The 11,446-nt window shown below is 29.5% G+C and overlaps 1 protein-coding gene across 3 annotated transcripts; it reads right to left on the bottom strand.

The window, feature by feature from the left end:
• Positions 1-3,871: 3,871 nt before the first annotated feature.
• Positions 3,872-5,938, bottom strand: LOC145194406 (proline-rich protein 5-like). Of its 3 annotated transcripts, XM_090079955.1 has the most exons (4): positions 5,626-5,744; positions 5,111-5,259; positions 4,726-4,955; positions 3,872-4,539 (listed from the first exon to the last, which is right to left on the bottom strand). In XM_090079955.1, the coding sequence occupies exons 3-4, from the start codon at positions 4,949-4,951 to the stop codon at positions 3,887-3,889; spliced, it is 879 nt and encodes a 292-aa protein (XP_089936081.1). In that variant the 5' UTR covers positions 4,952-4,955; positions 5,111-5,259; positions 5,626-5,744; the 3' UTR covers positions 3,872-3,886. The 3 variants fall into 3 exon arrangements, with proteins under 3 accessions (XP_089936081.1, XP_089936079.1, XP_089936080.1); XM_090079953.1 differs by lacking the exons at positions 5,111-5,259; positions 5,626-5,744 and adding an exon at positions 5,780-5,938; XM_090079954.1 differs by lacking the exon at positions 5,111-5,259 and having other exon boundaries at positions 5,626-5,771.
• Between the last annotated feature and the right edge of the window lie 5,508 nt (positions 5,939-11,446).

Genomic DNA, 11,446 nt, shown 5'->3' with positions numbered 1-11,446 from the left:
ATTGACCCTTTTCGGTTATTGACAATGTTTGGCTTTTATTTCTCTTGACGAGAATGACACACGACTAAACTCTTTTTATTAGAAAAAGATTAACCAGTTTAAAGTCTTTTTAAAATATTATGAATTGTATTTTCACTTGATTCTTTTTCAAAATGATTTACGATTTCACTACTTTTTATATTGGGGTTTTTTGTAAAAAAAGTTTAATAAAAGTTTAATAAAATCTCAGAGTGAACTTTTTCTGTTTAATATTATTAATAATTTCTGTTTTGTCTCTCAGATAGAACTTTGTGATCCTAAGAGGAGGCTGAAATTTGGTCTGAGATTCTTCTCTTCTCCCCCCCCCCCTCCCTTCCCTTACTCTGTGCAGTCAGAAACTCTCAATTTTTAGTAAAATTATGAAGTTCAGAGTTCAGAAATACTCTTCCCATTGTGACTATAAATTAAGGAATTTTTTGAGCTTATTGAAGTTTTTGATTTATTCAACTACTTTGTCCTCATTTACCAATTCTGATAAAATAATTATATGCTTGTGTATATACGTGCGTTTGTTTGTGTTTATAAATGTATTTATTTTGAATAACAACTGAAATATCTTATCATTTTATGTAGTCTTTTAACGAGCATATACGGGTATCTTAAAAGTTTCTAATAAAAGGAACAGGCTTTTATGAGTAGTAGCTTTTTTAGGGATACTTTTATATGCCTGTAAAAATGTACAGGCATATATAAGTACTTGTATATTAGATTATTTATTAGGGGCATTTAACGGGCAATAATGCCCGCACTTGCCCGCTTATTTAACCCGTACACCTCGAGTATCCTGTGACTAGTGGCAAAAAGACTTATTTCAAGACTTTATTAGGTGTAGTAAATCATGTACCCGTCCAAAATCGACTCATTCAGTAACATTTTATAGCGTAACTTTAGAAGATGCTAATTAAAAACCTCATATACAAATTTTATCTTTGTATCGTGGTGTTCTCATACCTCAACATTCTGAGGAGGGAAAAAGAAAGAAATTACAAATATAATCTTTAATCTTTACTCAGCGAAACATAATCGATCAAATTAAAGTGTAAGGCAACCGAAACACCATGTGGACACACATGTACAATTGTATGAAAAACAAATCAACCAAACCATTAAGATTTAAAAGTCTTTTACACCAGTAATATGATAATATTTTAATAGTAAAGTTGGCGACACTTGTAACTATTTTAAGATTTTTACAAACAAGTCGAGACCAGAAACAAGCGCTAATCAAAAGATAATCGGTAAAACCTGTTTTAGAGAACCACAATTAAGTGGCCGAAACAAAAGCACCAAACGAACTTAAAGATAAAATCAATTGCCTAAACTAGAACAAAACTTAATTTAAGAAATATCAGCAGATACATAGAAAAAGAACGGTTGAGAAAATCAAAAAAAAAGAAAATTATCGAAAAAATGGTTTGAAAATTAAAAAAAAAAAATCGAAAAAACTGTTGAGAAAATTAAAAAAAAAATTTTTATGGGAAAGTTTTTTATGAGAAAATCTAGAGAATTTTTTTTAGGGAAAAACTTTAAGAGAATGAATAGAAGAAGATCCTTAAAAAGAGATCCTGAAAGAAGAGATAAAGAAAAAAAAGGAAATGGATGTTTTCAAAAAGAAATAGAAGATCTCGAAAGGAGAATAGCTTTAAAATAGACACTTTGGTTTTGAATCCAAAGGTGGTAAGAGAATATTTTTGAGTGACCTTTGATTGCATATTATCATCTGTATATCCATAGCCCCCCCCCCCCCCCTTCTCGGCGGCCATGTGTATATGTAAATATCAAAAGAATATACTTGAGTTAAATATTTGAGAGTATTTATTAAGCGAAACGAGAATGACTATTTGTTAGTATCGTTATCATTTACATTTTGATTAAGACATCATCGTATCGTTAGTAATTGTATTGAGATTTTGTTGTGAAGTTTTAGGTAGGTCTAAAGTGTTAGAAGTCTAGGAGTCTACCGTTACACAAACCACACCCAAACCATACACGAACCACACCCGAACAACACTTTTGATCCTTAAGTTAGAGTAGACAAATGTACACATCGTCATGGTAATAAACGTTTCTAACTTTTGAATTGGCAAATGATTAATGAAACAGTTTCCTTAATCTATTTAATTCATTTATATAAATTTGATTTAAACTACAACAAACACAAAAATTTGTCTACATTTAATTATAAGCTTTGTTAATGAAATTAAAAGTTGATGATGATTCTTTTGAAGTTATATCAAATCTCATAATTATATTTTATTTATTAAAAGCACAGAGTTTCAACGGTCGCAAAATTACTAAGATTTCTGCAAAGTTATCACTAGGTATTTCTTTAAAATAAGTTTGGAGAGGTGTCATCAAAGATTAAGATAGTAGAGAGGTGCTTCATGTTCACATGAGTTAATTATACAGCTTAAATCCAAGTTATCTTTAATTACAAGATAGTTTAAATAGATTCATATAAATATATTTATTTATATATTTTGGATTATTTTATAGTTTTAAAGCTTTATAGTTTTTCATGTGAATCTCCAATCTTTTTTATGTGCAAATTTTTAAATATTTCTAATTCTCTGCAATTTTAGTAACTTGAATGGACAAACTTAAGTATTCAAATATTTTAGTCAACATAATGTTATACCGTTGTATAAAATAAGATTTAAGCTAATTACAAATTTGTCATTATTAGATTTAGAGCATAAGTTACAGTCAAATATTTGACAAATACATCGCTGATAAACTTATTGAAATCACTTTGATAGAGATATCTTTTGATAAAAATATGAAAAGCAGGGTATTATTCCACGAGAATTATCGTATCACTGGATATAAGTTACGACGACATTTCACTGATGAAAAGTTAAAGAATTTTGTAATCGGTTTAAGGAATGACGTAGGAGTAAATGAGAAAGTCTCCAGTAAATAATATTCCGTTTTGATATACAGTTAAAATATTTTAAAAACATCATATAGTTCTTGTAATTTTGTTTCAATCTTTAAAATATATTGCGTAAATAGCGCTATAAAATCCATTTAACTTATTTTTGATTAATGACAAATTTACGTATGCACATCTAATTAGTCACACCAAAAAAACTGTTTTAAATAAATGCTGTTTTAAACGCATTTATTCTTATGTTTAAATGTTTAAATAAGAGCAGAATAACTTCAAAATTGGCTAAAAACATTTTGTATTAGTTTTTAAGTTAAATTTTTTTTTAAGGGCACTGGTTAAACTTAACAAAATTTATTGGATAAATTTTTTATAATTTTTCGGCGTTCAACGAATGGTAACGAACATAGTACGAACTTCTATACATTTGAAGTGAATCGAATTAAAGTTTATTAGATAGCTATAGGATTCCAGAAAAAAAATTGCCATACACGCACATCTTATGTTACCTGCTCTCAAACGCCGATGCTTAAATTTACTTAATAAAATTTGATTCATCTGTCTTATAGGATGCTAACTAGTTGCATTTTTCTTCTGTCGGATAGTTCGGATTTAGCAAACATTATACCTATACCTAACACAGTTGATGATATTCGATGACTTTAAAAGAAACGTTTATTTAAAGCCAAGCACGCTTCGACAGCACATTTAAATTGACGCTCCATCGCCATTACCGTGAAACTCACGATTTCGCTTATGAAATATGCTTCAAGTTTTTTTTTTGTTTTTTTTTTCGTTTTTTTTTTTCAACGATCGAATTTTGACGCGCGGTAGGACATCGATGCAAATCGATGTCTGGACTTAAAAACAACTTTAAAAACTGAAATTACTGCCTGTAACTTCCTTTCGAAATTCAGGTTTTTTAAAATGATCCAAACAATAGAAAGAAAAAATATATTATAAAACAGATTCAGATACCAGCATCTCTTCTCTCTTTTGCCATCTTTGGTTTCTCTCAGCTATATATTCGGACATATCACTGCTTGCTGATGAAGAGTCACTCGGAGTAATAAAAACATTACCGATTTCTCGATTTAACGATGAAATATCTTTATTATTGTTAGCTTCATCTATTGATTGTTGAATCTTTGACACCTCTTTCGATTTACGGGGAGACATGCGAGCAGAAGAACGACCATTTGAATCGACTTTAATTTTCTCATCGTCGAACGAAGGATAATAGCCCTTCACACCTAGGTATGGGCGAATGACTTTCACTATAAGTGTTTCTAAACGCATATAATTTTCGCTAGGAGGTTTAGACTCATGAACACTGGCCAACATAAGCAACATTTGTTTTAAATGAGGAGAAATACTTTGACCGTTTTCCAGTACTTCCTCTATTTTTGTTTTCAGTAAAACAGAATCTCGGAAACCGAGTAATGTTAATTGTCTAATTTCATTAACGCTTTCTGCCATCGGAAGAAAAATGGCCATAATTTCAGGGAGGGCCGTTGAATAGAATTGATCCCAGGCATCAGATAAACGGTCAAGAAGACTCTTTCCTTTCTCCTTTTTATCTTTTATTGAAAACCGAAGGATGATCATTCCTAAATTACATATTTAACTATTAGTAAATGAACTGTAGAAAATCAACCTTGCTAAAATCAACCTTGTAAAAATCAATCTTGCTAAAATCCAATAAGCTGCACAATTTTCAGCGTAATTAGGAAAACTATATTTAGACAAAATTATTCGGCGGAAAGATCACTAGAACGAAAGGATTCTTTTGTCACCTGTCTGAAGAATAAAGTTTTTATAGTGCTCCAATATAAGTTGGGGCTGCTCCAATTTAAGGATATTGCGAACTTTATCATTGAGCACATCAAGTTTTAGTCCTTCTTGCTTTTTATCGTTGTTAAATAGTAAGTTAATGGACTTTTGCAAACATTTCCAGTTTTCATCGCGGATCGCAGGCGACGATTTCTGTTGAGCAGTAATGGCCTTCTTCGCATTTGACATTTTGCTAAGATTGTAAAGCACAAGTATATTTATGATCTACAATTCATAAAAGTTAAAAATAGTTATGAATACTAAATTGAAAATTATATTCCTTAAAAAAATGTGTAAAATATTATGGCAGCTTGTTTCCCATATGAATTACATTCCCATTTAAATCACCTTAAACAAGTTCCGGACCTTAATGTACTTATTCTGCGGTGAACTTTAGGTAGACGCTAAGATCAAAACCCCTTTTGCATTCATTTTAAAATACGTCAAACAAATTCTCACATTTTATGAATTTTTTTGGCTAAATCAAGCGTGAAAATCTAAAAAAAAAAAAAAAATGGACAATTAAATAAAAGAACATCGTTAGGCTAATTCAGAAAACATTTTAAACCCGTTTTAAAAGTTAATGCAAATAGAGTTTTGATCTTTGTGTTGACTGTGTATTAAAAGCAATAACTTGCTATTAAGAAAAAATTTTAAATATGTATCAGCAGTTTAAATCAATTATAAAATTTATAAAGAACTCAAAGTTCAGCAAAAAAAAACCCAAATTTTGATTAAATGTACTAAAAACAGATTGTGAACAGAAGTAGCATTTTAGTTTTTTGATTTTATATTAAGAAGCTTTCAATTCCTCACATTTTTTATGTATAAACTACGAAAAGAGAATATGATAACACTGATACCTTGTATTTACCGTCACAGCGCAGTTGAGTAAAAACTGAATTTCTTTCAGTACAATATTCTTTTAATGCGATTGAAAAAATGCGAGCACGTCAAAAAAAAAAAAAAAACGAATGAGCTCATTACCAACTAAATTGTAAACAAATGAATACTTACAAATTAACAACTTGCACGAGGTTTCAAAAAAGTCCGTAACTGAACGCACGCATTTACGCATACATCTCAAGAAAAACTTAAACCTTGTTTGTAAATATTAATACTTCGTTAAATCTTTTGTACTATATAAAAGTTTGTTAGCGCACGCAGCTAAGCGCACTGGTCAATGCATTAAAGACCGTAATTAATTTTTTTTTTAAAAGTTATCAATACTTATATTGATTCCTAAACTAGCTCTGTAAAGTGCGGCTTTACCTTACGGAAAAAAATTTAAGATATTTCTAATCGTTATAAGGTGCATATTGCACTTTAAATCGATTAGTTCGATTTTAAAGAACACGCTTCAAAACTTTCTCTTTCATAAATGTGCAGCGCAGTTACGCAACTTAACGGCTTACATAAGACTCCGAGATCATTATTAATTTAAAATAATCTCGTTTTACAAAAAGATTTTTAAAAAACTTTTTTGCCTTCTTCAACAGACACACTTATTTTTTTGTCTACACATATAGGTATTTAAGAGTCTTAGAGGGTGTTTCAACAAAGGTAAGTTTTTAATGATAATCAGTTGTAGAATTCAAATAACTGAAGTCAAGTGCAGTAGAGTTATCAAAGAAAAGATATTCTAGCCAAAAAATACTCTTTGTTATTCTACTTAAAGAGTTTGTTACTATTGCAGGTGCCATAATTCAATCCGGAAAAAATTAGTTCTGCATTTGTGATTCTAGAGAAGGTGGGTTTGTGTATTTCTTTGTTTAAGCCTGGAAGAGTAGCCTGGTGTCAATTCTATAAACGTTAGCAGAACTTTCTTAATACATATTTTGTAGTAACAAAAAAAAAATACACTGATCCATCTTCTTTAGAATCTCAATGCAGAAATTTTAATATACTACATTAACAACTGTTTTTTACAGTCCTGTGAATACAAATATTTAAAAAAGTATTCCTATTAAGTAATTACGGAGTCTCTTTCTAAGTTTCCTATTTTCTAAGTTCGGTTTTTGCGATTCGATATTAACGAGTGTGCGCTAGTTTGTTTAAACGAATCACCTTTATTGATTCGTTTTAATCGTATAATTTTTAATCGATTCATTTAAATTTAAATAAAGATTGTTAAAGCCGAAATTTACGAAGTTTTATGATTTTTATGGATATAGAGAAGTTAGTTAAACGAGAATGCGCGAACTTAACATTCTTTGGTAAAACTGAATGTGTTTATATTTCGACTTCTTCCTACTTTACCAATCTTTTTACGAGAGCATTTGACGTCCATAAAAGAAAAATGCACGGAAATGATACTACATCAGTATTATTTTAAGGAATTAAGTTTATTTTCTAATGAGAGAAATGAGATTTCAATTTTTCACATTCTTGAGTGTAGCTCTAAATCTATAATGATTTATGATCTTTTAATGATTTCGTGTAATGATTTGAGTTGAACGCTTCAGTATGTATAGATACAAATAACTGCAAATGTTAAGATAATTATAGTGGAAATACAGCACTAACTTAAACAGGTAATTTTAACTCAGTCTTTCAGCATTTAGTTCTATAGCAAAAAAAAAAAAAAAAATTAAAGAAGTATACAATTAGAGCTGAAAGAATTTTCTGTTAAACTCATGTTTTTTAAAAAAATCATTTTTTAAGGGTCCCATTGATTGTACCAGACTCGGAGTATGTCTTGCATGCGCAAACCTTACAGATTTGTATGTCTACCTGAGAGTGCGGTACACTGAGATGGGGTGTTCCTAATGAAATATAACGAGTTTTAACTACTTCTATACATTTCTTCTACACACTTCTTCTACACACTTCTCTTGGAGAGACAGTGGTAGTATTAGTCCTTTCTCAATTGATCTACTATTAATGTAATTTGACAAACTTTGGCATAGAAGCAGGGGTATTACACGTGAAAAGTAAAAACTTATAGAAAGTTTCGTGTTTCTAACTGTCTCGGAGAACAAGGATTGGGTTTTGAAGATTCAAATGCAGGATCTGTGCGTTTATTCTTGGATTAATGGGGTAGATTACTGTTTTTTTTTATAGTACTTTTGCAGATATCAAAAAGTCACTAAAGCCTTATTTAGAAAACTAATATAAGCACAAACAAAGAAGAAAAATGTAAATTGAAAATGGGTCAGTTTTCAATTGCTCATTTCTGTTCAAATCAATCTATATTCAGATTTCGTTAATTTCTAATCTCAAAAAAAGATAAATTCGTTAACAAAGGAAAACATTTGTCAACAAAAAAACTAAACAATTATTATTACCAAAATAGACGAAGATTTAAGGGTAGGTACCCTTAATTCTAGGGTCATTAAGGGTAGCTACCATTAGTTCTATCCAATTATTCTTATATTTCAAATTTGACCTAATACTGCTGAAATCTTCAAATATCACATTGATATGTTTTTGAATCTAAAACATTTTTAATCTGTGTTTTCTTTTTTAACTGAAACTTCGTTTTCGAAAAATTTTGATTTCTAACGATCACTAATTTCATGTATTAATTTTTACAAAATGTCAAAATTATCGAAATTCTGTTTGGTAGTATTTTAAAAAAGAATGACGCCAAAGTAACTTAAGAAATGCAACTTGCAGTAAGTCGTTACAGTAGATGGTTGTTTTTCAGTAATTCTATGACAATAAAACAAACGATAACAAATATAATAAACTATAAAAGTGAAAATCATAAAACAAACGATAGCAAATATAAAAAACCGTAAAAATGAAAATAATAAAGCAAACGATAACATAAAATTTTATCAATGTCAGTCTTAAGTTGATTAAAATCTGCGACAGATTTTAATCAACTTAAAACTGTCACTGATAAATTTTTTTATTGTTTAAAAAAAATTGTTGCTTGTTAGTATCATTTATTTTAGCTAAATTTCGTTGCTTAAAACCTCGTTTAGCTCCATGTTGCCGCTATATTTCATTTTATCAAGTATGAATAAAAATTTATCTTTTTGGAAAGGTGTAATTTTTTTTATATAAAGGTATATATTTTAGATGTGTATACATTTTTAGTTAAACTCATACATTCTAAGATTGATAGTTATGATTGAACTTTAGCTTCTGCCGAAAGCAATGTAAACCTTATAAAAGTTTAATAATTTGTGCTACGCTCTCTCTTTCCTAAAAGTAGGACGTCTGAAATACCTACCAAAAAACTGAGCTTAGTTCGGCCACCGACAAAATTTATCAAGTCGCTATCTAAATTCAAAATTTTATCAAACTGTTATATCATGCTGTCTATTGATTCATGGTCTGAAAGTAATCGTTTAATTGATTGGTTTGTTTTTTTTTCTAAGTTTTCTTCCGCTTTGTTTGTATTCTCTGTTAATACAACTTTTGTAGGGGTCACTAACAACAACCTTAACTCACGCTGATTTTTTTCTTCACTAGGTTTTTCATTCTATAAGTCGTATCAGCTATTTTTGTTGGATATAGTTTCAAATTTTTGCAAGACACACGTTTTAGTTGGTACCAACTGTAGCGTCTAGTCCATTCTCTCAACATTTATAAAATGTTTTTTTTATTTGCTGTGCTTAGAAAATGTTTTTTTGTAAAGATTTTAAACTCCTTTGAGGTGGTATTTCACTGACTGACAATCGATTTTTAACATACGGTTTAGGATATATTCAAAACCTATCTATTTTAAACTTAATATCAAGACCTCCTATGGAAATCAACACTTCTTATGGAATCAATTTATCTCTTGCGACACCGACCATGACCCTCTGAATAATAAGACCAGCTCATGCCGAGTAACATCGCGGTAGTGATCAAATCATATTTTCGAGTTTTGTGTTTGCTTAGAGTTCGCTTTTTTATTTATCATACTTCATTTATTTATTACTAGCTAATTTTTTATCTTTCGATGTATAATCAATATTTGTAAGCTGATAAAATAATAGTTATTCATAAATAATATTTTTTTACATATTTCTATATAACTTTTCTTTAGCTTTATGACTATCGCACATTTTTCTCATTGAAGTCAGGATAAAATCAAGGAGTAACAATGAAAAAACACCTTTTTTCTTCTGTTATTAGTAATGTATAAAATTTCTAAAATGAAAAACTGATTTGTAAAAACACGTGTATGTTCAAAAGCTGAATGATTAAAAAAGAAAAAAAAAAGAAACCAATGAATCAAATAACAAAAGAGCAAAACTGATATTACAAAAACAGCATTATTTACATCAAAATCAATCTTCAAAGACACAAAGTTATTAAAATATTAAAAAGCATTGTTGCGTAATCAATTCTCCTAATATTGACAGTTTAATGCAATGAAATTAAATCACCGTGGTTTTGGGGTGACACATTTTTTCAGTTGAATATTTAAGAATTCATCGAAATACGTTCCAAATAAGACTCATAGATACCTAATGGTGTCATGACAATAGTGAACTTAAAAGTGGTAAGTGTAAATTATTATCATTTTTTTTTTTTTTTTACCGTTTTAAAATAATTAAGTCACCTCATGGTATGGGGTTACTTTACAGTTTTCATGATATCGATACAAACGGTTGATACCAGTTTTTTAAAAACCTAATATAAGACTAGAATTTTCATAAAGACTAATTTCTTCGCACAACAGTTCTAAAAGTTTAAGAAATGCATCCATTGGTAATTTTGTATGTCTTGTTTTGCTCCTTCCAAAGTTTCCACTTCATTTTCATATAATATTTTTATAACATTTTCATAATGGTTGCCTAATGCGTGTGCTATTTGGTGGCGAAAATACAAAACGAATACTCTTCATTCAAGGTAATGATATCTGCATTTAGATGCAAAGAAAGATTGTCGCCTATCAGAAGCTTTTGTCCGTTAAATATAACTGTGCTGAACCAATCAGAAAAATGTGTACTTAATAAACCAACCTGACTTTGATTGGTTGTATTGTGTAACTCTTGGACCATCATTGCACCATGAGCCCAACATATGCTCCTCCTTTAAGTGCTATATGGAGGTAATATTTATTCTGTGGCAGCTCCTGAAAACATAATAGATGTTATACTTTTTGTATAATTTTTGATCCCCTCAAGGTACTTTGTCCTTCTTATAGATAAAAATTTAAGTCTTCCTTGAATCATCAGAAAAATTTGTTTTGCTGTAGTAATATGTCTGTTGCAACATGCACATTAATACTTTCTGTTAAATTATCAAAATATTCATTTACTTCCTTTAAACTTGAGCACGACACCTTTCTATGTTTCTTCTAGCAGATAAATGTTTTTTACGTCTTTTCAAAAAGCTTATAACTCCATCTACACCAGAAATATTCTCCTTAAGATGTATTTAGCTATCATTCTATTGTCAAGTTTTGAGATTAGAATAATAGCTCTCTATATACTTGTATCAATTTTATGAGCGATTCTTCTTGCGATACAATAAATATTATTTGCCCATCATATGCAGAAACATGTCTATTTTTAACACTTTTTGAATTGTGCTAAATGGAACGCCATGCTTTTCTTCACATTTTCGAATAGATAGCCCATTCTGATAATCCTATATAGTAGCACTAAGATTTTCTTTCCTGTAGTTATGGTATTTTGGAGCTCTTACATCTCAATTATATCTTTTTTGCAAGTCTAGCTTAACAACAATGTAAAATTAATTTATAAAATTGTTCTTAAAGTATGCTCGTAGTAT

This window comes from Hydra viridissima, unplaced genomic scaffold (genome assembly GCF_058129835.1).
Source record: "Hydra viridissima isolate aposymbiotic clone 2 unplaced genomic scaffold, HvirCarnegie_v1 scaffold_2, whole genome shotgun sequence".
In the NCBI taxonomy this organism is placed as follows: Eukaryota; Metazoa; Cnidaria; class Hydrozoa; order Anthoathecata; family Hydridae; genus Hydra; species Hydra viridissima.
Note: the sequence above shows the minus strand (reverse complement) of the source record. Positions and strands in the feature narration are given on the sequence as shown.